This window comes from Crassostrea angulata, chromosome 10, assembly GCF_025612915.1.
Source record: "Crassostrea angulata isolate pt1a10 chromosome 10, ASM2561291v2, whole genome shotgun sequence".
NCBI classification, from domain to species: Eukaryota; Metazoa; Mollusca; class Bivalvia; order Ostreida; family Ostreidae; genus Magallana; species Magallana angulata.
Genome location: NC_069120.1, coordinates 26,901,364 through 26,929,069, shown reverse-complemented (window position 1 = coordinate 26,929,069; position 27,706 = coordinate 26,901,364). Strand labels below are relative to the sequence as shown.

At 33.0% G+C, this 27,706-nt stretch overlaps 1 protein-coding gene across 3 annotated transcripts; it reads left to right on the top strand.

Moving 5' to 3' along the window:
• Positions 1 to 27,368, top strand: LOC128165611 (kinesin-like protein KIF19). 3 transcript variants are annotated; one of them, XM_052830322.1, is made up of 21 exons: positions 14 to 332; positions 821 to 901; positions 4,690 to 4,800; positions 8,821 to 8,908; positions 10,809 to 10,945; positions 14,783 to 14,908; positions 15,110 to 15,389; positions 16,010 to 16,194; positions 17,087 to 17,240; positions 18,174 to 18,258; positions 18,473 to 18,550; positions 18,869 to 18,930; positions 19,361 to 19,545; positions 20,066 to 20,279; positions 20,482 to 20,496; positions 20,972 to 21,093; positions 21,443 to 21,549; positions 21,836 to 22,322; positions 22,593 to 22,641; positions 24,882 to 24,953; positions 26,346 to 27,368. In XM_052830322.1, exons 1-21 carry the CDS (start codon positions 288 to 290, stop codon positions 26,366 to 26,368), a joined length of 2,706 nt encoding a protein of 901 aa, XP_052686282.1. In that variant the 5' UTR covers positions 14 to 287; the 3' UTR covers positions 26,369 to 27,368. The 3 variants fall into 3 exon arrangements, with proteins under 3 accessions (XP_052686280.1, XP_052686282.1, XP_052686281.1); XM_052830321.1 differs by having other exon boundaries at positions 15 to 332; positions 25,315 to 27,368; XM_052830320.1 differs by lacking the exon at positions 20,482 to 20,496 and having other exon boundaries at positions 1 to 332; positions 22,593 to 24,294; positions 25,315 to 27,368.
• Positions 27,369 to 27,706: the final 338 nt, after the last annotated feature.

Genomic DNA, 27,706 nt, shown 5'->3' with positions numbered 1-27,706 from the left:
CCCGTTTCATAGCGCCGTCTGTCACATGCGTGTGGATTTCCAATATCTAGACGTTTTAGTTTACAAACTACGAATGGTTTGAATGGGGGATCGCTGTGTTCCACGCTCTTTCGGGCCTGATGAGAGCAGGTTTTGTTTAAAAAATTAGAAAGGATTAACTGATGGCATTTTCATTTGGGAAATAAAAATCACAATGGGATGAACTCGGGCATATAGTGTGATGAATTTTTATGTGTTTTTGAGTTGGATTTTTGAAAGCCTTTGATGTTTATAGAAAAAATAAGACAATGACAGAGAACAAAAACAAAGGTGGAGGGGAACAGAACCTTACGGTAAGCCTAATAGAATACATTGAAACCTTTCATTTTTGAAATGAAAAAAAAAAAAGATTGAATCTTCATTATATTATTTGACACCTACACTATCTATTGCACTGACATTTTATGTTGCTAAAATTACTTATCATTAGTACTTTCAACTCCAGAACAATGACATGCCACCAGTATTCAATTTTAAAACAGATGTTTAAATAGATGTTTGCGATAACTATAAAATATAATTACTTTCATTACATGTCATGATTAAGGAGAAAAATAAGTACAAGAAATGAAAAAAAAATTTATTTCAAGAGGATTGACATATGCAACAGTTAAAAAAATTTTGTAAAATTGAGAAAGGGAATTCAGACTTGTTAAATTTTACACAGACTATCAAACTATATAGATGGAATTGAATTGACATTGTAGGTACATGCAGGTATGTAAGAATTTTTAATTTATGGTATATCTTTATCACAAGGCATTTCTTTTCAAATTTGCAGGTGGCACTTCGAATAAGACCCATGAATGAAGATGAGATCTTGATGGGAGCCACGCAAATAGCACACAAGGTCCAGAAGAAGGTACTAGTTAAGAAAAAAAAATGTGAAAAATTGAAATCAAAAGAAAAATCCAAGGTTTGAAGATACATTTATGTCGTTAAAAAAATAAAAGCATTGGGTACACATACATGTAAAAAGTTATTGAATTGAACAATTATTCATTAATAGAAACTGTCAGAGAACAAAATTTTATTACACTGTGACACATTTTATTTCCTATATATATATGAACCTGAATTGTTATTTAAAATGAGTATACATGTATATTACATGTATTATTATTGGCTGTCTTTTGATTCCACTTTTTGATATTCGAAACTTTTAATTTCCCTGACACGGATGATCATTATGCATAGATTTATGCCCAAGAGATTAAATCTAGCTAGGCCCATAAGGTATGATTTAAAATTCCATATTTATTGTATTCTTGCAGTTTTCCAAGTTGTTAATTTTGTTAATGGCTATAATAAAAATTTCAATTTTAATGTTCCATCATAGAAATGCATAGATAGGAAAATGTTTTGTGGATATAAAATGAATACTGGTATAACAAAGTTTATTTTGCACAGTATCTGAACATGAATTTTAATCTAAAAGTGAATTGAAAAATTCATGGTTTCCTAATTCTTCAACAATTTTGATATCTTTATGGGAAAGAGAGAGAAAAGCAATTAAATGCAAGAGCAAATGCACTTCCTATGTAGCTTGTATAATTTTCATGTCACTGCTAGTGGGTATTTTTGTATGGTGCTGCATTGAAGTGCAACTTTCATTGCAGTTCGTTACTCTGATCGATAAACATAAACGATGAAAATTGCAAAGAAGGTATATATATTGATAACATCACCGAACGCACAAAGATCAGTTGAAATTGTACGGATTTTAATAGCGCATGTTAAAAATGGCTTGTAATCATATTCACATTATTTCATGCCTACTCCTATTACTTCGGGGATATCGGTCTTGTTTGCCAAACAGCATGGCCTTGATAGCTATAAAAAAGGGAGGAAAAGAGATTCTTTTGTACAATTATGATGATAATTAAACATTGATGTTGTAGTAAAAATTTTCGCACCATACCTTTTCCCAAGGTTTTATATCATGCGAAAAAATACCAAACAACATCATGGTCCGAGGTAATTGCAATAAAACACCTGGCTAAATTATCTATAAACAATGGTGTAGGTATTGCAATTAAGAATGGGTATTTCATGCAGGGTAGGTCTATAGACTTGCGAGGTGTTTTGATATAAATATTTGATCAGCATGTGATATATTCATTGTGTTTGAGGGTTGAGGGGTATGTGACAAAATTGATTTAGTATTTGGTGCAGTAAGGTCATTTTTTTGGATAACTTGTTCATGTATCTTGTATATATAGTCATCAAGATACATGTATCGATCCCTGCGTAATGATGCTGGGAATGCTGTATATTCTTGGGAAAATAAAATCAATGCTTTAATTCTCAGACCAGTGCCTTAATGTTGCAATCAAGATGGAAATAATTGATTTTTATTGATTTTTATTTTGGTTTACCTCTGTTTCTGAATTTTAAGACAGGTTGTATTTACACTGTAAGTTTTATTTGATTCGATCATTCTGAATGGTATTGTAGGATTAATAAAGGTTATGAAATATTGGTAGGACAAATTAAGAAATATTGAATTTTATACATATGTGCAAACTTACAGTGTAAATTTTAAAATCAATTGCATTTCTAAATTCAAGAGAGAGAGAGAGAGAGAGAGCATGTGCATTTTTTCTTCAAATCAATGAGTATCAATGGAACATATTATAAAGCTTTTCATGGCTGTTCTCTTTTTGCTAAGAAAAAATCTATATTAGTTTATAAGTAATTTGTTATTCATGAAAGGAACAAAATTCAAAGCAAACATTTACTAGCTTTGATTTAAGCATTTATTTTTACGAGCAAACAATGCAAAAGCAACAAGCTTAACACTTTTGAAATGCTGGTCACGAATTTAATGTTTGATCAGTTTCGCAAAATTGAAAGAACGTAGAAATTAGTTTCAGTTTGATGATTTGGCAATCGAGATTATTTAAAGATTATTCTGGGTAATGATTGAAATAATAAAATTTTGCCCTAGCTATTACTTTAAAGTACTTGTGCTTAAGTCTGTGTTGATCGAGACTGGCCATTGGTTTCTAGCGATGGTCAAAGGAGTTAGAGTTAGATTGCATGTTATTGAAATCCTGAGTTCTCTCAACATTTATGTTAAATGGAAATCTTGTAAACGATATATATATATGAAAAGGCCTATTTTGCGTCTTTGTCAGAACAACTGAAAGAAACCTCAGTTGAGATTTAGGAACATTTTTTGTTATTGATCGTCAAATCGCACTTATTTTTCTTTTTATTATAGTTTACATACACGGATAAAATCAATGTTTATATTGGGTGACTCAAATAACTTTGGCTCAGAATTCATCATTCATGACTTTATCAGAAATGAGAATAAAGTTATTTCATCCCTTTTTATGTAATTGCTCAAAATGGTTATGAAGAATTCATAAAAGTACTCTTTAGGATTTCCCCATTTTGAAATTGAATATCAAGTTTGTCTACTCATCGGGGTTTTTTGTCAAAGTGAAAATAATGGAAATTGTGAAGATCAAAGTGGAAAATTGCTCAAAAGCCCTGCATGTGTTCAATATCTTGAAAGTAAACTTCAGCTGTAAGTATAAAAAGAGGCTTGATAAAAGATGTATTAAAAGAAGGGTCAATAAATTTGAACCCCAATGATACATATTTTTTAATGTGCAGATGTACCACACACGGAATGGTGGCTCCAAATGCATGCATGGGCTCCAAAATAAGATATTTCCCCCACTTTATTTGCATAACTTAATGGGCAAATGAATCCTTTGCAATTTATTTCAGTTTCATTATATGAGAGATAAAGAGACACTCTTATTTTCATCAAGTAATCCTAGCGATGCAAATTGAAATGTGTATTATGCTCTGAATTATTATTATTATTTTTTTTTTTGATAGACAAATTAAATTGAAATTGCAGAAGTGATATAACAGTCAAATAGAAGCAATGATAAAGCAAAGTATTGATTTCAAATTTTGAGTGGCAATTAAAGTTCTGTGCATCACATTAAACAATATTAAATGTCTGTTTAATATTGACTACACACTGAGGCCTGATGTTGGTTCTCTAGTTGGTATAAAATGCATCTACCAGATGGGTAATAAGAGAGATATTTTTGTTTTAATTGGGATTTCTTTGTACATTTAGCTCATGAAGAAACATGACTTGTTCCTTTTTGGGTTTTATGATTTGCTGATAGTCTAGTCGACAGTCAAATGCCTTTTTGCCAAAGTTCATGCATCTTCCCAAGTCAAGGGTTTCTGATCCCCACCTTTCCTACGGAAAACACTTGGCTAGTGAAGATGAAGTTCATGCAAAGGCAACATTTTCTGATACTGCAGGTTTTATATGATCTCTGCAATTCTTAAAAAAAAAAAACAACCTAAGGTAACACCAACACAAGACACCATTACACAAGAAAAGTTGAGAACAATGTAAAAATTATATCAGAGACTATAAGAGCAGGGGCAAAGAGTTATCTGTTTCAAGTTTTTATGTGTAGATAACAGCTAGCAGATATGGTGAATTTTGATGTTTGTAGATATCTGAAAGTTATGATTAAGTATTTTTGAGACATTAAGATATCCACCTAATGAAATTTTTTGTGATAGGAAAATACCAATACTCATTGTAAAGAATTTTGGTATTGTTTGTCGATATCCATAATTCAGTTTTGTCATCCTTTATAGATGTGTGTCTTGATGGACCCAATGGAGGACCCCGAGGATGTGCTGAGAGCCAATCGCTCGCGAGAGAAACAGTTCGTCTTTGACTGCACTTTTGATGGTGGAGCTTCTCAGGTACATCCTAAATACAGTCAAACTTTTTCATCTCGAACTAGATGGGACAGTTTGAAAACTTTGACACATTCAAGATATCAAGGGTAAAATACTTTAAAAAATAAGTAGTTTGGACTTAGAAATCACTTTGCCATATCCCTTGTATTTGAGATATCAGTGTTCGAGATATCGAAATTCAACTGTACTGACCTTGAAATTTTTTTTTCAAGGGAATCAGATTTGAAATGGCCAGTAGTTGAAATTATGACTTTTTTTTCTTGAATTGTTCACGTATCAACTCGCATCTCATATACAGGGGTCCTTAACATTAACCTAAATGCTAACCTCAAAAACAAAAGTTTTTGAAAATCATAAAACTTTCAGGAGTTTTTCAATTAAGCCTCATGTATAGAGCCATATGCATTGTTTGGGATGATAATGTTTTTCTTTTTCACAAATCATGCGTGTATCGACTCGCATCTCATATTGATAAGGCAGTAATCAACTCTAGAGAGCTACGCAAATGCGGGTGTTTTATGTGTCAATTTGATTACCCAGTAACATACATAGTAAACTGTTACAGCCTGGTTGACCAGTCCAGTAGTTTACAATGGGTTTCTTTATGGCCCTTTATTTACTCATCAGTCAGTGTTTACTAAGCCTCAGTACTTATTGGTAGTACCCTCAGTCAGTTTGTAATTTTATGGGGTTTCGGTGTGTGTGTTATTGTTGATAATCAAGTTAAACCCAGTTTTTCTCCAAGCTGTGGGTTAAGGCTTAAATAACTGTATAGTGTTTGCATTTAATTGTGATTTAATCCTGACACAATCTATTATTCACATAGTGGCATGCATGCATGACCAGTGTGGAATAGAATAAGACTGACTGAGTACAAAGTACCGCAAAATAGTGCCAAGGAATCGTCAATAGAATAGGTTCCCTTGGTCCAATACGACTATGATAGGGATAAAAGAAGGGTTAAAAAAGCAGTTAGGGTTCTAAGGTGTTCTCTTAATTGACTTTTGGTAGAAGAGGAGGAAAGACTAATTCATGATAATAAAGATAATATTATACAACCATGCATTTCTGATTTTCATTTTCTTTCCCTTAATTTCCCTTCAAACGTTAAAGATTTAACCGTACCTTTTCCTTCTTCTAAACCATTTTGCTTTCACAATGATAGCAAAAGTATTTTATTCAAAATGGGTGAAGATGAGTGAAAGAGTGAAGATCAAGTATTATTTCTCTCTTAATCTAATTTGCATGTATAAATTTAAATCTTGATTTGATAAAATGCTAAAGATTATTTGTTGAGATAGCTAGAATATTCCAGTCACTTGAAAACCAGAATGATAGCTGTGTTCCTATGCTAATCTTTGAGCAATTTGATAACTGGAAGCCATTGTGAAAAATCTTACTGATTTATATCCAACACATCAACTGAATTAACATACAAATAAGATAGAATCAGTTTGAATTGAAAAGGATTAAGGGTATGAAGGTTTGCCAAGTTTGCAACATTTGCTGAATATGCATCGTGTGCAGCTTGGTGCGTGCACCTTAGAGAACCAGCAATTTGATCTAGGGCAGTAATATTAAATGAAATTAATATCCCTCTGCAATGCTAATAAGATGTTATTTTGCCATCAGATTTCATACATTAATCAGGTTGTGTATTTAGTTAATAAATTTTGCAAACTCTCGAATAAGGTAATTAGTTTTTTCAGTGTGTGTGTTTTGTTTTTTTTGACGCAATGACGGTGGCAATAGGGAAATAACGACTTCCGAGAAGTTGGTCATAAATTGGTTGTTGAACAGCAATTGCTCCTAGTGTATGTTTGGCATTCGCCTGACCTGGAAATGGAAGCAGTAGGGAACAATTTGTAATGTTCTGATAGCCCCAAATAGGGCTCCCAATTATTTCTATTTAAAAAACAACAATGGGGCTGGATCTAATCGGAGCTTGATCTGGATTGGTGTGTTGTTCATGCACAAAGAAGTTAAATCTCTTGTTAAATAACAAATATACTCTGGTCATGAAATTGAATTATGTAATCAGTTTTTGAAAAATAATAATGTTAAGTTAATTGGGATTTTTATTTTTTAAAAGGTATCTTTCGAATCAATATAAGAGAAATTGAAGGAATCTCTAACAAGTATGGAAGTGATTATTTTGTTAAGTAACATAATGTTTTGCACTTTAACTATAAAGGGAACAAGGGACTTTAAATCTATCCAAACAAGATTAAAATGCCCTCTTTATTCTCTCTTCCTTGTGGTAGCATGAGCAATGATGTTTGTTTGACTGGGCAATTCAACGCTTTTGATTTTGCGGTTGAAGAGTATACAAAGCTTTTCTATCTGCTAGCATTGAACACTAAATGACCAAGTTTTTAATTCAAATATTTTGTTTGAAACATGTAAGAATTTTTTTTTCTTTTATTCTTGAAGTACAAAAATGATTGCCCATGGTGATGAGTTTGTGTGCTGTTGTGTTTATATATACAAGCTTCCCATTGGTATACCGGTACTCAAAGTCAAACAAGTGAAATAAATATCCTGTAAGATAATATACCAGAAAATTCAATAAGTATATATTGAACTTTCATAGTTTAAGAGGTGCGTTGTTTTGACACGACTCCTACATGATTTTCCAAGAAACAGGATGTACAGAAAAATGTGTGGTATATTAATTAAATACAGAAAACACGATTCAATAAGATAATCTTTGTTCAATAAAATATTGATAGTTGTAATTTGAGGAAGTAATTTCAAAGGTTTTCTGATATCCTATAGCTTTTTATTGCTTTTTTCGGTCTGCATTCCTATGTACTTTAATTTATAAATTTATTAAAAGAGTCCAATATAATACAGGTAAAAGGAATCTTCTTGAATTATTGAGTTGTTATTGCAATTTTAGGCAACTAATCATCATCTCCATTCTAGAGTACATGACTACATTGTCTCTAGATATTCAGTTACAGATTACACCAAACAACACTCCAACAATAACAAAAGTTGATTATAGCTGAAATCTTATATCGTTGATATTTTCCTCATATAGGTATCAAGGTAACTGTTTACAATATAAAAAAACCATCAGTCATCATAGTACTGTTCAACAGAATATACCACTCCAGATATTAATAATTCAAAAATTGCATAGAAATATGACACATTGTGAACGAACCTTAGGGAGCGTAGATATTTGATTGCTCTGTTCGTCTATACATTCCTGTGCCTCTAGAGGAAAAATCCTATAAGCTAATTGAACCTGGGCTAGTTTTGAAACCAGGGCCTAAAGTCACTATTTGCATTATGATATTAGAAAAATTAGCTACCTTAAAATTCCATTACAGATAATGAATTGAAGTTTGACAGGCACAGCTTCGGTCAATATGGGTCGAAATAAAATAAGTTTAATACATGTGCATTATCAAAATGGCCATTGTATCGAATATATTTGATGGCAAAATGATTTTAATGGGATACAATAGTGATTTGAAGTAAATATTTGGATATGAAAACTAACATTGATTTTTAAATTTTTTAAGTAAATATAGGCTTTGGTAAAAAGAAAATTGTCAGAATATTTTTGGATTTAAATGAAATACCAATAACTACCAAACAAAGTGATAACCAGTAATAGAAATTTTCATATTTCACCTACATGAATTTTAAGGGGTATCTGAAAATGATAAAATCCATTATCTGCCTTTTATTTCATTATGTTTTCTTGAACTGGCTTTGCTCTAGTTAAATGCATTTGTTAATAAAATAATAATTAATTGAAAAAATTTCCAAAAATGGATCTATGAATTTGCCCACTTTCAGTAAATTAGTCAAAAACTCATCTCTCTTCAGTCCAAAATATCTTATGTTTTCTTTGGTTTTTTTTTAAAGAAAACGTCAGATACATGTATTTCGAAATAGTCTTTCTAAGGCTAAAGGTTTAAAGCAAAAAGAACAGATAGACAATGTTTATGTAAGTTTAAAACTGGTCCATACACCCATGCTGTATTTTATATTTTTCTTTTTCAGGAGGAAGTTTATAGAACTACTTCCCGGTTTTTGATACCGAGTGTAATCTCTGGATACAATGCCACTGTTTTTGCCTATGGGGCCACTGGTAAGTTAATTCCTCACACTTTTAGACCTTAGACATACATTTTCAGTGTAATATATACACAACTACAGTCATGATGATTTTCCTATGGTACCACTGGCAAGTCTCTTTTCTCTGTTCATTTTCTAATTTAATTCAATATGCATTAATTTGAAACATTACTTTGGTCATATTTGCTTAAGATGCCACTGGTAAGTTTCCTAGTCGTTTCCAACTCCCCGTACCAGTAGAATTTAAAATAAAAAATGCCAGTGAGGTGCCTTTAGTGTACCCCCTGGTTGTCAAAGCTGTGCAGTGGACAGTATGCTCTCTTCTCACTGCTGTGACCATAGTTTGATCCCTGTGATCGACAGTGGTTGTAAGTGATAGGGTATCGCAGTTGGCCGCTTGGACACATGGGTTTCCCCCGGGTACTTCGACTTCCTCCCACGCCAATGAACCTCTCACACTAAAGTTCCATGCCAATGAGAAATACATTTGTAATAATATAAGTTGAAGAACTTTTTTATTAATTGTTGTGAAATAAATAACGTTCAGTTTCATGAACTCCCTTAACCCCACAAACTATCTACTTTTAATTTCTTCATCTAAAGGCATAAAAATGATTAACATATGACCAGTTTTGTATAAATATACTATATTCAGTACTTTTGTGAACTCTTGAAAGAGTTTATTTTGTATTGCAATCATGACATTATGGCAGAAATTTGAGGTGCCTTCATTCGTATTTCCAATATGTGGATAAAACTCACTGCTGCAGTTGACGTAATGCGCATCTGAAATCGCAAGTGTTTTTTTAAACGTATTGTGGTAACACTCTCAAACCTTACACCAGGAAAGATGGAAACCATAAACTGACTTATGGATACTTGGAGATTGAGACCTGTACATTGATTTTATCAGGAGATTTTCTCTTCCAAGTGTTGGGTAAATACATTTGGAAAAACAGCTTGAGATAAATGGACCATATGAAGTGGTCCTATAATCGGTATGGAGGACTGCTAGAGATCGGGCAATATATAAATGCATTTTCTTTCATCTCTGTTGTTTCCCAATCCTACGCACCGAATAATGGTAGCAAACCTCGTGTGATAACAAAAATCTCGAGTGGAATCGTTTAATTTTTAATGAAGAATATATATTTACTTTAAGTAATAAGCAGTTTTGTTAATTGATTGTGTTTTCAGAAAGGGCACTTATAATAGATATGTAGGTGTTGAAAATGATACCCTCTCATTATACCTAAATATTTGTGTTTGAACATGATAAACAATTACCCCTTTGAATGAATGGAAAATGGAATTTGATTTGTTATCAAATTGTTCGGCTGATCAATGATTCTAAGGTAAATATATGTATTAAGACCACCTGATCAGGGCTATATAAGTTTTTGAATTTCTTCGTTGGTTGGTCGTAAACCATAAAAAAAAATTTGAGCTTTTTCTCTTTAACTACATGTGCTTGTCTATAAGGCCAATATTAATGAAATTTGGTTTGTAGAATATGTAGGGGAAGGGGAATATACATTTTCAAATTCGTGATTAACCCCAAGCCTTAAGGGGCCATAAATATCATTTAATTACAAAAGATTAATATGAAAAATTAAAAAAAATCTTTTTTGCTTAAGTGTTGGTATCTAGCAGAAAAACAAAGTGCATGCACATGCTTATGGTACAACTTGTTAATTACTTTAAGAATTAAGGTGTTTTTTATTGAAGTACTTTTCGAACCCTTGTATTTGAAATCATGATGGAGGTTTATAAAATCATAATTTCAGACCATAATTACAAGAATCATATGATTCAAACTATATTTGCACTATTGTACATGTATATACTGTAACTTCTCAAATAACATAACAAAACTTGAATAGCTCATCTAATCATTTTACATCTTTTTACAGGTGCTGGTAAGACCTACACAATGTTGGGAGCTCATGATGAACCAGGCATCATGGCCCAGGCACTCAATGACCTGTTCTTAGAGATGGACAGGACAAGCCAGGATATGTCCTATAAAGTGACCATGTCCTATCTAGAGGTATGCACAACGAAAATATGTTAAACCCATGAAAATTTATTTCACGATTGGCAGGTGATGAAATGATTCACAGCTACCGGCAGATTTTTACCATATCAAGATATCTATGCTTGAAAATTTGAAATATTTGTAAAATTTTACAAAAAGACTGGTTTGCACAAACCTCGCAAAGTTTTCGAACATTACACCCATTCCACTTCCTTACAAAAAAGTTTTTTCATGGTCTGTCTTCAAGAAGTTTTACTACATAGCACCTAGCTCATTCAGTGACATTTGTTGCATGTGTTGTGTCATTTTGGAAAACATTGGGTAGTTAATTAACTAAATGTCTCAATACATCCAATATGCATGACTATAAATTACATCCCATAAAAATTGATCAAGTATTAAAGTTGTACTGTACAGTAGTAATGCAATGTTACAGAAGTTGTCATAATTTTATGCAGAATCTCTCTAAACTGTCTTCTTTGAATATCAAGCGGTGTAGTACTGCCTGTATGTTAAGGTTTAAAGTGTGACAGCAATAAGAGAAGTACATGTACCTCTACGATAAGCAAATTTCACATACTCGAATGCCATTTCTTTCTTTATTTTCATAACTAAAATATGTTCTTGCGTTTTGCAATAAAACTTAATGGTAGTATTGTTTCACGATCAATACATTAAAGTTCAGCATTTTTTTCAAATGAGTAGTTGTTTACTGGTATAAAAGAAAAAGGGCTGAATTTATCTGTTGCCATTTCATGAAATTTACATTGATTTTCTTTTAAACTATGACAAGCACTTTCATTTGAAATGTTTTTAAATCAGTTAATGTCTTCTGAGCGCATATAAATGTGTGAGTTGTCAGTATTAGGGACATCCAGCTAAACAAACAAGGCTTGAATTGCAGGGATTGAACCAGTTTTTGCCATTGAATTGATCATGCACATTGGCAGATTTGCGTGAGTCCTGTAGTTGATTTTGGCTCTTAACAGCTCTGTTAAAATCAAGTATTTGCAAGATGCCTTAAGTTGGGTTCTCTGTGATTGTAAAGAAGAGATGCCTACGATTGAATATAAGGCACGGTCTCATCAGTCAAATTGTTCTTTGCGTTGATATCCATTAAAGTATTGGCTTGTTCTGGTATGATCCCTTAAGTCTTCAAAGGATATCCGACATGATGTATACAATCGGCTTAGGATCGTGAATACAGGAAAGACATTTCAAAAGAAGTTTCAGGACTCATACAGGATACACTTAGTTTGAAGAGGAAATCATGTGAAGTTTACCGATAATGTCTCGATTCATACTTTAGAACATACATGCATAATTATATATCTGATATCTTGCTCTATAAGAAAAGGCAGAGCCATTGATTGAGAATAGGGCTGAATATTTAAAATTTCAATGCAACACTTTTATTACCAAATCTGACGGAATTACCGGATTACATGGAGACAAGCAGAAACCTGAAAGGGTACCCTTCAATCGCACATCCTACCAGTTAGGGCTGTCTCCTGGTTAAGATAATTAACTGGGTATTGAATTTGGGCTCCATCCGATTAGATGTTCTGAGTGACTGATGCATTCAAACTTGTCTGTTCAGTCAGTGCTGAGAAAAAATTGATTTTTCTCTGCTTGTTTTTGACCTTGTTGTCAGGTCTGTGTTTGAAAGCAATTCATCTTGGTCACAGATATTCAGTTTTTGTGATCTCCAAAGACCACCCTTGGCCAAAATCAATTTTCAAATTTTATGTTAATAAAAAAGAAAAAAAACATGAATTAAATGGAGATGTGGCTTTGGTTTTTAAAGAGAATGGAAAGTGCTTGAAGTTATAGGAAGCGGACAATTATGGAGGAACATTTTTTTTTTAATGAGAAATTGGGAAGATCATTCCTGATGACAAGTGAATTCACGTCCCTGGCTATAATTTTGTCTGAAGAGTTTTGTATTGATCTCTATGATAAATTATTCATGGTTAATGTGCAGTAATGAAAATGAAATATGATCTTGCTCAATTTTATCACTGTATCCGACAATACGCTGCTTTGAAGCATGCTATAAATGTTTAGTTACCATGTAACAGTCAAAAAAAAAATTCCTTTGTGATGCATGCTTTCAAAACCAGAGAGTCGTTTGGTAGTGTAACTAGGATTAAACATGAAACGTCTAATCATTTCTCCATGTTTTAAAATTACTGTATCAAATTAAAAAGAAAAAAAAAATTCAGGACGTAGAACTCATAATGTGTCTTCATGTTATCATGCGAAAGAAAAGTTAAATTTAGAGAATGTTCCTGGTAAGGCTCAAGGATAAAATTTTTCCCCTTTAGACTGATCAGGATTTTCATAAGAATTGAAGCTTAATTTTGCACTGAGATAACCTTTTAAAAGGCAAAGAAGGCCAAACGTCTTGGTCTGGCTTTTGTAATGTTAACGTGCAAGCATAGTCAGCAAATAGCATGGATTAAGAGCAATTAATTCTGTATTTCAGTAAGTCATTTAATTCATCCTTTTTTCATCATTGAACAGCTAAGGTTTCAGGATGGATCTGTATAGAGTTTAATTGCTTTCAAGCAGTCAAGAAAGAATATTTATTTAAGATAGTCGAGCCAGATACCATTTAAATGTTTGATTTAATTTTAATTTTATATCATTCTGTCCAAATTTGATGAAATTAAAAACATAGACATTTTTTTTGTTAATTTTCTTTTATTGAATTAATGGATTGCATAATTTTGTATTTTTGTTGAACCCTTTTCATGTAAAGCAGTAATTCCATTCAAGAAGATTAAATATCACACCAAAAATAGATTAACACTTAAAGTGTTATGTGTCATAATTTGTAATTACATGCCATTATTATACTTCTGTACGTACAAGAACACAGCATTTTAATTATGTATTGCATCATAGTTCAATACACCTAGAGACTCCATCAAAGTTATTCTGAGGGAAGAATTCGTTATTTGGTAGATTTTTTTTTTTATCTAAAAGAAGGCCTATTGAAGTTGAGTAATGATGAACATAAAAAATTCATTATGTGATATGTGTGTTCCGTCGTTGTTGAGAGAGCAGTGTTTCAATGACAGGTAGCTCCGAAATGTTGAAATTATGTAGGCATTATATTACTTGACAGTAGGAAAACAAATGGCAATCCGCACTCTTATTGAGACCTTATCAAACACTCCGTAATGCTGGTTTTAGATTGCCATTATTTATTCATCATCCCAACATCATGGTATATTTGAGGACATGATTGTTCAATTATGATATTAGGTGATCGAGGCTTTAAATGTACCTGCATGGGTCTGAAAGATAAAGCTTGTTGAAATTACAGTCCTCGGCTTGATAAAAGAAATATTTGCCCACCATCTGTTCCTTTTCTTTACTTTTTTTCTCTCTTTTTTGTTTAAGCTGCTCAAAATAAATAAAACTTCGAAGTGATCTAGCTGCCGTGATGCATCAGTTCTATTGCACTTAGGATTTGTTTTAAGCAGACCTCATTTCTTTGTACTTGATTCTCATTTCACAGGTTGCAGAAATGATAATAGAAATTGAGAATGACAGATTGGATTTCTAATCTATCTTTGGTGCTAAAAGAAAATATTAATTTTCCAAATGAATTATGGTTGTCCTGGTCAATTAAAGCAGAACAATAGTATACAGCCATATCATCAGTATCTATTAGTGTTCTGAGCAGCCTTTTTTTAGCAAGCTCAATAGATGACCTATAACAGTTCCTATTTGAGTTGGTTTAATTTTCTCAACCTTTATGATCACTTTGTACTAGATGAATGCAAGTGTATTGAGTAGTTCTTGCTAAATCATTATTTTTTTTTTTATTTTTTGCAGATTTACAATGAAATGATTCGAGACCTTTTAAATCCAAGTGCAGGAATTTTAGACTTGCGAGAAGATGCAAAGGGAGGGGTTCAAGTAGCGGGTCTGTCAGAGGTCACAGCAAGGTCAACAGATGAGGTCAGTCTTGAGGATGACCCTGAATAACTTGTTGACCTTGAAAACTAATACAAATATAAAAAAAAATAATAATTAGTTGATATACATGTATTTGTGCAATTGAAAATAAGTACTAAAATGTTTGGATGGATCTTCTGGTGTATGAATAATTAATTTTAGATGTAAAAAATAATAAACTAAATCTTAAATTTTAATCATTAGGTAATTGACATGTTGCTGAAAGGAAACAAAGAAAGGACACAGGAACCTACAGCGGCAAACAAAACGTCCTCAAGATCCCATGCGGTACTACAAGTGTCCGTCAAACAACAGAATCGGGTCCGCAGCACCACACAGGAAGTCAGGATTGGAAGACTTTTTATGATCGATCTGGCTGGATCAGAGAGGGCAGCAAACACGCATAACCGCGGAAAACGTATGGTCGAAGGAGCTCATATAAATAGGTCATTGCTTGCTCTTGGAAACTGCATTAATGCATTGAGTAAGTGGATAATTTGTGTTATTTGTTTAAAATGAAAAAACTCATTTTATATTCTTATGTATCATCTCCAATTTAATAATAATAATTTATGGTACTAAAAACATTTAACATACACATACGTAATTGGATAAATTGTATTATTTTCAAAGGTAAGAATACTCTGTGAAATATTCTCCAGTATTTCATCGCTTCTACAATAATTTAGAGATTTATGGTACCGAAAAACATTTAAAATATGCATAATAGATAACTAGTTTAAATTTCAAACAGATTTTATCTTTGTTAATAGCTGTTATGGGTTGTTTATGGGAATCAATGAAGGATTTTACCTATGGACTACTCAGATCTGCAAAGTCATAGGAGTGTAATAAAACTGCTTTTAAGCTAATGAGTAGGAGATGCTACTGTTGATATTCCTTTGACGATCGTATTGAATGAGCAGAGTTATGTCACATAGCATCAGTAAAGGGCACAAGGGTGTTAAAAGTCTCCCAATCCTAAATAATTAACCACCACAAAACAGAATAGGAATCATTGCAACACATTGAAAACACCCATAAAGGAAAAATATCGTGTCACGAACAAGGTTTTAAAAAAATATTTTTTTTTGTTTCGTGTAGCGGATACAAAGGGATCCAAGTACGTCAATTATCGAGACAGTAAGTTAACACGCCTGCTGAAGGAAGCGCTCGGAGGAAACTGTAAGACGGTCATGATTGCCCACATTAGTCCTGCCTCCATCCATTTTGAGGAGTCCAGAAACACACTGGTTTATGCTGACAGGGCAAAACATATCAAAACTAAGGTACATGTTTGTCCTTAACCTCGACACAAATCCACTGCTCTTTGATGTCAAGGCCATGACTCTTGAATATCCAAAAAAGACTTGTTTACAATTTTATTCTTGTCCCAAAGCATGAAATTTACACCTTTTTCATAACCAGGATATTAAATTACTTTAGAATTTCTATAAAAATTGGCAATGGAATTTATTCTAATTCCCTCAACACTATGGATTTTTTCTTTCGTTTTTCATTCTTTTTTAAGTTCATAAGATTTACTGTTTCCCTAAAGATTATAAACTTTATTTTTTACAAAAGATGTGAAATTTATTTTTTATTAGCAATCTTTTCTATGTTCATGCCTCATTCTGCACATGAAGCATGTAGAATGATAAGGCCTATTAAAAAAAATTGTGTGTTTAGGGTAACACTGATGAAAAAATTAGGTTAGGTAGGTAGGAAATCTTTTTTATTTTATCATATTTTTTTCCATAAATCCTAAGAATGTTTGTTGGTGTCATATTTAATAATGGGTTTTTAATAGAAATAATATAAAAATCACAATTGGATAAAAATAGACATCTAAAAATGGTAGAACCGGGGCATTTTTGTTGGTTAGGTCGGGTTACCCTAAACACACAACTTTTTTTTTAGGCCTAAAAGTATTCATGAATTGACATGTTCATATCCAAAATATTTTTTTTTTGTCAGGACAGTTAATTTCTGTGCCTATTTTCCTGTGCTTTCATTGAATATTTGTACAATATGTTAATATGTACATCCCATGTAGTATTTCTCACTTCATATTCAATCTAAAAGAATTTTGTTAAAATAAAAAAAATACCAATATATGATATCAAAAAGTATAACAAGTAGAAAATGGAATGGATATCATTGCTTGTTGTTTTTACACAGGTCAGAAGAAATGTGACCGATGTGTCCTATCACATTGCCCAGTACACCAACATAATACAAGAGCTGAGGGAGGAGATACAGCGACTGAGGCACAGGCTCCACGACAAATCCACGGGCAGTCCCCGCCCCGGCGTCAACATACAGGCTGTCCAAGGTACTCAACTCTGCATATTTTATATTGTAGAGCTAGAGTGTCTCATGGCTAATAAGGGGTCAACAAAGATATAACACAAAACTTGAATATGAATACTTTTCATTTTATATTTTGATCATGCAGATAATGTATGAATTTAAAATGTAAATTTAAACATTTAGACTTTCAGAGAACATGTACCATTTTCTTAGTGTTAGAATGTTCAGTGGTCTTTGCCCACAGTTTACTGACAAGACTTGTACAGTAAGGTGCATAACTCTTGTGGTTATGCTTGTGTAGACTGTAGAGAATATTTTGGGCATATTCTCATGCCTATGAGATCAGAGGTTGCACAAAAGAAACCTTTCTTATAGTCAACATTTCATGTACCGGTATATCAGAAAACCATATTGTTTCATCAGTCTGAGCTCTCAATATTAAAAAAAAAATAAACCAGTGCTGTTTTATTAATAGATTTTATATTACCTGTAGAAATATATTACCTGTAGAGAAATGTAGAAATCGTTATCTATGAACCTTAATATTGGTATCATTAAGAGTAGGAAATTGCCTTTTTTATTGACTTTTCTTATAACACAGAATACAATCCCAGAGTTTGATGTGTCATAAATTTTTTTAGCAAATATAATTTTCAAGTCTTTTTTTTTTTCATTTATTTTGACTTCTTGTCATTTCAAGATTACACTTATTCAAATAAAGAAAATGAGAGTTGTCATTTTGTGGAAACTATTGAAAAGCAAAATTTGAGTGTATACAATTTTTCATTATCTGGAGCTTTCTATTAAATTTTTATCAATTTCATCTTGTAAACTTTGAAGAGTACCGTAATGAGAAAAGGAATGACTATACAGCCAATGCAAGTGAACAAATGAGTACATGTGTATATCATATGTTTATAGGTACCAGTACTTACAAATGTTCTATCTTAAATAGCTGAAGTTGTTGAAGCCAAGAGGGAGGAACTAAATAAATTAAAAGAGCAACTGCTGATATCTTTCAAAGACCAGATGGAACTCAGGTAGTTATTTAATGGAAAATGAAATCCTTATATAATGATATTCTAACATACCAATAAATTATTAGTGACTTTTAATTAAATCTATGAGATATACTGTATGTGTATCAGGTTATTTTGGGTTTTTTTTAATATTTGGCAAGTTTGAAAAAAATGAAGACCAATAATTACAATAAACATGTACTCATAATTAAATATCAATTTCTATGGCTTTTAGGAAAAGCTTGATGGAGTTGAATAATGCCTCCATGGAAGTCAGTTTGGAGACCAATAGAAATCAACTCGTCATTAGCGAGTAAGTTTATTGAAAAGATAAATTATTCATTTACGATTTACGAGAGCTGGATGGTAGCTAGTGGCCACTTTAAGATTATATCGATCTCTTGAAGAGAAGAACTCTGAATAAAGATACTGGAAAATATTTGAGTCCTTAATTAAGTTAAAATATTTTTAACATTTTCTTTAACTTGTATCAGTTGATGTAGACTAAAGTAATCATACATTTTCAGTGAGATCATATTGGTAATTTGTTTACTATATCTAGCCTTCGTAATTTCTGTTTTGCATGATTCATGCTAGCATGTGATTGATTTATCATTACATGTACTTGTAGGTGGGAATTGGATAAAGTCAGGTCTTCTAGAAGGAAAGAAGGGGGAGATAAGGCAGATACAGGTAAACTTCATTGTATTGGATTTTTGTTTATCACTGCATGTGTTATCATTGTGGGATAGCTGAACTTAACTGATCATCTTGAAGTAATGATATTTCAAGTAGGATTAAAAAGAATCAACAATGAAAAAAAAATATAATGAAACATACGAAAAGAGGTGGTCAACATTATGGAAATGTATTGTGGGTCATTAAATCATTAATTCAAGTCATTAAATCATTATATAATTCAAGACTATTTCAGTATCTAAAATTATCTTTTACGTTTTACATTTCATTGAAAAATTGAATAGTGTATGACAAACAAGCATTCATTAATTTGGTTGTAATTCGTAATTTCTTTAAAAAAAAACCAATACCCTGCATACCAAAATCCTGACTCTCTCTGAGTTCTGTTTCAACTTTTCTTTCTTTTTTTTCAATTTATTTACAGAAGACTCCAAGGCCCTGGAGCTGGCTGGTGCCGGGTCTGACGAGCTCCAGGAGACGGAGGATGTTAAGCTGGCCCGCGAGGAGCTGAAGGTCCTCCACGACGAGAAGCACCGAACGGAGAAGTTACGTGCCACCGTCATGAAAGAACTGGAGCAAGCCAGGGTTAAAACCAGGCAGATTGAGGAGGTGTGTTTATCATGCTTTCATATCCTGTTTGTTTTATGACTCTGCAGTTCAAAAATCTTATTTGCAGCTGGTTTGAAGGAGCTGTTAATTGGCATATAAACACTACTGTAACTTTGGAAAATTTGAATTTTGTTAGGGCCAATTTTTGTTATTTAATTTTTCACAGGTTCATGGGGACAAAATGTCATTGATGTACTTATACGATGTATGAATTAAAACTATGTTTCATAATTTTTTTGAGTATGCAAGTTTGTGGACAATTGGAATTCATGAAATCCACAAAAATTGAGGCAACAGGAATTCTAATGATTCACAGCAACTTACTTGTAGTTTTAAATATATTTTTTTCATTATGACTGATGATGGAGGTTGTGTTTTGATGGTTGACAACAACTTTGTTGATATCTTGCCCCCCCCCCCCCCCCCAAAAAAAAAAATTATTAATATTGTATAAGAGAAAAAAATAATTGTATTAAATCTTACCAATACAGAATGACCATAGAAACATTGTTTGTTACAGACTATCCCCAAGAGAATTAACACAGAGGATCAGCGAGAAATTCTCAGTCTGCTGTGTAAGGTGCATGAGCTGGAGATTGAGAATACCGAGACCCAATCTGCCTGCCTGTTGAGAGAGTTCCAGATTAAACGCAAAGATATGGTGATTTTGAAGTTTCGACAACACCAGAATCTCTGCGACCAAATCATTCAACGTCAAAAACAGATCATGGAAGGTAAGGTTGATGTCTCTACGTGAAAGTTAACTTTATTCAAATATTTTTTTAAGCATGACAATAGGGCAAATGCTTATACTGTACCAATATTTAGTCTATATTTGTATCATTTGTGTATATTAACAGGGCTTATTTACTATTTTTACTGGCTGATGTTTCCAACTACTTCATGTATGATTATTTGCATGAATTTTATTCTCAGATATAATGAAATCAGGTAGATGATATGTATGTAAAATGTACATGTGAATGCTGTGAGTTTGAAAAGTGTTTGCATTTTTGTTCCAACTTGGTAAACTTTCCCCAAAAGAGGGATTTTATTTGTGATTTGATGCTGGGTACTAATTGCTTCTGTAGATAAAATTGTGTATATGATTTTCTGATCATAATATGACTTGTTTCTTTACATACAGTATCTTATAAATATTTTTCTTCTATTTCATGTCATCATTGAAAATCTGCATGTATATAAACTTGCATTATTATAAAGTATTGAAAATGTGTATTATACATTTATCTTCAAATCAGCTACGGTAGTGTTCATATATTAAGCGCAAATGAATGTTGCAAAGAGTAGGTTAGTGAAGTAATACCCAAAATCATTTATTTTTCCATTTAAAAAAAATTGAAAATCATAGTTGTAATAGTGAGTTTGTAGCTGGATTTGACTCTCAGTGTTTGAATTTTGACAGAGAACAAGATAGCGCCCACTCAGGATTTGGAGGAGCTATACAGTCTGTATAAACACGAGAGAGACGATAGGATAATGCTGAGAGAGGAGTCAGGACAACTCAGTCCTGAGCTAAGGCTGAAGGTACATCTCTCCAAGACTCATAACACAGACTCCTCAGACTCAATTTTGATCTCAGTCTTACTTTTCCACACTTTTTGTATAAGTGAAGAAAAGAGTATAATTTTCATGAGACTGAGATCAAATTGAGCATTTCTGAGTTTTATGACTTAGGAGCCTGAAAATTCCTTATTTTATTGAATTGCATATTTCGCAAAATCACACCTTGGCATTTAACTTTGAATGCCTCTCTATTAACCGAAAAATTTGCAATTTTCAAGCTTTTCTCTAAGTAATGAAAATACATTCATGACAATTAATTTGAGTTTTGATATACTATTGCAATATGGTAACCATATACCGTTCATTGTAGGCTCCGTCAATCTCCAGTAACTACAGAAATATGGCAGAAGAGGTGGACCAACTCAGTACACTCACTGAGGAGGACGAGCGAGGCAACCTCCTGTCCTACCGATCAGGGTCAGTCAAGAGCTTTAATCTAGGATATGTTTTCTGTTATTAAGCATATTTTGTGTGGATTGTGTTGGTTTAAAAATCAAAATGGTATTTGATTAATGACAAAATACTGCAACAACTTGAGTTATTATTAAATGTTTGTATTTTTATATAAAGTAATGTATTTTCACATCTTCATTTAGCATGTCCAGAATAATATTTTTTTATGCTATCAATTTATTTGGACAGTTTACCAAGAATGGTGTTATTCTTGTTTTCAATTACATGTACTTTAAATTGATTTTCACAGTGATGGAGACGACAAACTCTTTTCAAAGAGTGCAAGAGGACTAAAAGGAAGTCATAACTTAACTGGTGCTTGGAGGAATGACTCTAATCTAAGTAATGGTGCAAGTGGATATACCCCTCCTGAGGACCGCAAGGAAATCACATCAAACACGCGCAGCATAGCGGCCCTGGCTGCCAAGAAACGCTCCAAAGCACACAATGACCTTTTAAACCTAGAGAGACAATTCGGAGGTGAGCCTCGTACATTGAACAGGAATTCAGAAAACGATTATTTATCTCCCTCCACTCTGGCGAAACATGACCGAAACTACGGTGAACTAGTGCTGCCACCACTGAGTAAACCGCCCAGTGAGGATAACCTGGACAATATTTCGACAGGGACGAAGCAGAGTACCAATACGGACAGCACGTTACCTCCTCTCAGGAACGAGAATAACTTCAGGAGAGGAGGGGATATCAGGAGGAATAGAAGGACAAGGGGCTATGATGTAGGTTATTTAGTATACTGTGAAGCTTTAGATGATTAAAGGGTAAAATTTAGCCTTATCTCCCTCATCAGTGGATTAGCATAAACATGAATATGCACATTTAGAGTCAAGCTGCTATAGGTACCGGGTATTTGTTTGTACAGAACAAGAAGCAGTGTAAAAGGCTCTAAATTAGAATTATTTTGCAAAGGGAAATAACTTTTTTTTCTGTTTCAGTAATGAATACCTATAAAATTATTCTTTAAATGAATTTTCTATTTTTTTCAACAGGTGTCCCAGAATAGAAGATCTCAGGCTCATGGAGACAATGGGAAACCAGGTAATAAGAAAAGTCTTTCAAAAGACGACTCTTTTGTCAGTTATAAATCCCAGAGAAAATATCAACCTGGTAACCCTAAAAGATCAACTACTGGTAAAGCAAAAGTCCCAAATAAGTTAAGCAAATCAATGGATCATTTGAACGCCCTGCAAAATGACCAGTCCAACACTTCAAGGCTGAGAACTTACCCTGAAATTGTGCCAAATGCTAGGAGCAGGCTTCCAGTATTGGAGCAGAAGTATCTGCGGCAAATATCAAGTGCCCCAGAGGAGCCCAAAGTGTCTAGTGAATCACCGCTGACATCCCGGACTTACAAGAAGGAGGTAGAACTATCCAGGCAGATATCGAGTGCACCAGAGGGACAAACTTCTGCCCTTCTGGATGATCCTGGTTTGAATGTGGCAGGATATATTAGTCCCAGAGATTTAGTTACAAGTACTCCTAAAGAGCTAGATACCTTATCCTCAAGAAGATCAACTAGTCATAGTCATATGACTCCCCAGAATAAATTTCTAATGGGAGTGGCACAGGGTGTTGGAGCAGAAAATACTTTGTCTTCAATTCATTCAGAAGTCTCTGGTACTGATATTATGAAAACTGGTGTAAATAGGCCGAAAACTCAAGGAATGCGAAGAGATCATACATTTGTTTCTCATGGATCTAATTTAAGCTCCACTGTAGAAAAGGTAGAGGAAAACAATGAGGACAACTTAGGTAAAGCCAATAGAAGCATATCAAGTAGAGGTTCAACCATTAGATATAGGGATAGGCAACAAGCTGGCTCAAAAGTCGTAGGATTGAGGAAAGACAAAATTGCTGGTAAACAAATTAAGCAGCCTACCAAATTCAGACCAAGAGAGAATGTAAAACCCTCTCAAGTCAAAAGTTCACAATCTAAGGAGATCAGTACATCCAAGAAAGAGGGGTCCTCTCTGCCAGAGAGGCCAAATGAAACTGTTGTTACAGAGGAACCAATGACTACAGATGATGAACACTATGAAAGTTTGCCTTCAAGGGAAAATACAATTGTTCCTGATGTGGATGATGATGTTGAAATTGGAGAAGAAGCTAGAGACATTGTCAAGAAGGACAGCAATACTTCAAAACAGCCACCAGCAGCTTATTCCTCTCTTAAACAAAGAAACACTCCAGTAAAACAAACGGCACAGTCCTCATCACTTGATAGTAAAATTCAGTTGCCTTCTCCAATTGTTCCTCCAATTAAATCTCCTCAAGTTGCTGCAGAAGTAGAAACTAGCAGTAATCTAGCATCTGTAACTAACAATGATAGCTTAGCATCCACCAATTTGGCGGAGAGCTTGGTGACAGAAAATGAGTCTGCCAAGGAGGAGGAAAGCAATACTGAGAATGCCAAGGGTAAAATCAAACAAGGTGGTAAAATCAGCTCAAGAGCTAGCAACAGCGTCAAGAGAAAACCCTCGCAGAAGAAAGTCAGACCTTATGCCAAGGTCAGCAACTCTAAACGGGTGCCACACAAAGTCCAGAAAGCGGACAGCTTTCTGAAAATAGAGGGAAAACCACCCAAAGGTGCTAGACCCAGAAGTGCTCGATATGGTCTAGACTATACACATAGGAGCAAGCAGTCTGCAGAGGAGGACTTGTTGTCCAAGAGCACTGATGTAGATACCATAGGTACAGCAGGCTGGTATTGTGTGCTGGTTGAAAATGGAGAAGTGCTGTGCTCACAGAGCAAAATTGTTGCACAAAAGTGTGCTGTGCACAGAGCAACAAAAGTGTGCTAAGCAATATCGTGTTCAAGTGTAAAGCACAAATGTGGTGGTTTTTACAAGTTTTAATGAAGATGCACGTCACTTTTAAGCAAAGCACTTCATAAAAAATACAAAGTTTACTGAAGTGATTTTCACACTTTAAAATGGTTGTGATGGAATGAAAAAAATCCAAAAAACAGATTGGATATACAACAGTTATATAATTACTGCACATGCAAATCAACACAGCAAATCAAATATTGAAGCGCAGATGTGTTTTTTTCACACTACAAACTATCAATCATAATCTGTAATTATCTGTTTTTCCATTTCTTTAACATATACATGTAATGATATTTCTAAAGAACAAATTGAGTATATTTGATATTTAATAAGGAAATATGATTAGGAGTGAAGATAAAATTATAATTGTATTTTAATATACGGTATTTACTGCATTTTTCCCCCTCAAATTTCAAACTCTTGAGTGATTCTGATTGTGTTTTGTAGGTGACAGCAGGGACTGGACTCCACCCAGTGTGAACAAAAGAGGCGGGAAAACCAAGAGATACGGCAACAGAGGTAATGATTGAAGTGTTTGACATAAATGATTATAATATGCTTGCTTGCTTAATATTACTGAAACTGTAACTTTTATTTAAACTTTCATGGATATTATAATAAAGTACCTATAAATTTTAATGATTCCACAGTGTATGGTAAAACAGTAGGTTTTTACTGATCCACAAAAATTGATGTGCAGAAATTAGTAAAACCACAGTATATATATATAACATTATAATGACTGTAATTTTGAATTTAATTTTGAATTTTGAATTTAGCTTTCACTGCCCACTGGTATCTCTGTTCTGATTGAATTAGCTTTGCTTAAAGAATCACGCTGATCACATCATTTATAAGCTTTTACTTAAATATTTTTCAGGCTCAAATGAATATAATGGCAACTCAAATAACAGGAAAAAAGTTCCCACAATTCCATCATACAGAAAAGGGGACATTACTGTTATGGGATTTAGCCTACCGAGATAATTTAGTGCTCCTACACGTAAAAACGGTGGACATACATGTAATCTTGCCAATTTGTTTGAGACAAGTTGCATATTTTATCATAAGTCATTTGGAAAAGTCCATTTATTGAACTACACGTACATCATGTATCATCCAGTGAAAAACTATATTCTTTTGTGCTTAATTTCTGCATGTTTTAAGTTTGGTTTTTTTAATACAAATACAGTAAGGATATTTAATAATTTGTAAATTTAATTTTATGAATGCGTCTAAATGAATTGTGACTGTAACTGATTGAAAAAGAAAAATTATGATAGCAGTTCTTTTCACATATGTGCTAAAAGATTTAGTTTTGAACCTATAAATCTACTCTTCAAATGTTTTAAAATCAGTCAAGGGGGAAACTTTCAGTGTAATTCTCTTTCATTTGTTTCTTTGATTAATGATATGAAGTTCAAAGTATGCATAATGAGATGATTTCCAAAATATGATATATTTTTTGATAGATTACAGTAAGAATATAATATCAAAAATGATCTTAATGTGTCCACTTCACTCCGAAAAGTGTTTATCTGCAATATAGAGATTGGCAATTCTAACTGACTCCTTTGTAATACTGTGGCTGTTTCTGAGATGAATTTGTTTGCATGTGAAACGATATCATTTCATAACTCTTTTGTGTGAGAGTACTTTGTATCAAATGTGCCAATATGAACAAAATGTGCTTGTTTTTATGAAGATGCTTTTTCTTCTATTTGGATACAGATCGTGTCATGATACAATACATGTACCTGTATGTCAGGGTTTGGTTTTTTTTCACCCGCCACTTCATATTTTTGTGAAATTTTAATAGGAAGCAAAGTCATGCACTAGCCCACATAGTACTTTTAGTTTTCTTTGTGTTGAAACTGTGACATTGTTGTTGTGTTTTATTTTCTACTTCAGGTAATTTTTCAATCTTGCCATAAGAGAGACTGTGATATTGTGACTGCTGATGAAACTTTTCCTGAATGATGTAGATTCATGTATATTCTTCCTGCATGTGTGGGAATTCAACTTTTGTATTCCCAAGAATATATGTTATTGTTGAAAAAAATATGATTTTAAAAGTTTCATTTTGAGGAAAGTATATGTAACTCATATTTTTGAGTGAATTAGATTGATAAATTTTGATTTTGAGTTTTCTTCCTTAATTTAAAAAGATCTTTAATTAACTAATGAATTACAAATTATAGACAAAACAATCCAGTTGACTAAAATGTCCTCTTTGCAATAATGTTCATTGCATTTCTTTCAGAAAGTATCCCTCCTTGGTGTAATTAAGAATTAATAATGCTGCCCAAGTACATATATATATCTCAACAATGCAATTTCTGTCTCACTGCAATTGGAAAGTAATTTTAATCATCAGTTTATTGTTATTTCTTGTTATTGTCTTTTTTATTATTGTTAATGAATTCTGTTCTTTGTTTTTGGTTATTTTTTCCTCGGTTTTCTGATATCATGCAATGTTTTTACCTAGCATTATAAGATTGATATTAAGCAAAGAAAAAAAAGATGTCGACGTTTTTTATAATGTTATTGAAGAATTTTTTACCCAATATTATGAGTTTAATTGAAGGCATATTGTAAATTATGCACAAAATAATTTAGACCTATTGTTTCATTATGAAGAACAAACTGCTGATACATTTAAGTGACCTTGAAATTTTAATACAAACTTTTCTTAGATGAATGAGAGGATTTCTTATTTTCGAAGTTGCACTTATGATTTTCGTAGGACATGCACAAAAAACGTAAATTAGAAGGGACGATTTATCTAATCATAGATTTTAGAATTGTATTCAATATCATTGTTTTGCATTTATAATGACTTTTCAATTGCATTCTTGTAATGTTTTCTCCATAAGATTTGTTATTGCATGATTGGCAATATTGATATGATGAAATAAACTTTATAAAACTACAGAGGGGGCTCTTGGTGTCATTTATTTAAATGAATTTGGTTGATTTAAACAATAAAATGCTTTTACTGGTTGTTCATTCCAGTACCTTATATTTTCTTCTAGCAATGATCGCTACCTTCAGGGTTTGTTAGAACCACCTATGAAAGCATTTCTATTTTATACTATAAGTTCACTTCATACTTTTAAAATTGCCTGAATCATCGTTTATCGTCATCAGTATTTCGCAGTTTTAAGGAATAGCCAATTCTTGCATGTATATGGAAATCCCTTCTGCTGTGTTTGAAAGAAAATCTGACAACAGACCGTGTATTCCGTTATTTCAAGCTAAAAGTTTCAAAC

Excerpts from the sequence above, each read along its gene's own strand:
- LOC128165611 (XM_052830320.1), top strand. The coding sequence starts at position 288 with ATGACAGAGAACAAAAACAAAGGTGGAGGGGAACAGAACCTTACG. Across the intron at positions 16,195-17,086 it reads CAAAACATATCAAAACTAAG|GTCAGAAGAAATGTGACCGA; the intron begins GTACATGTTTGT and ends GTTTTTACACAG. Across the intron at positions 20,280-20,971 it reads TCAAAAACAGATCATGGAAG|AGAACAAGATAGCGCCCACT; the intron begins GTAAGGTTGATG and ends GAATTTTGACAG.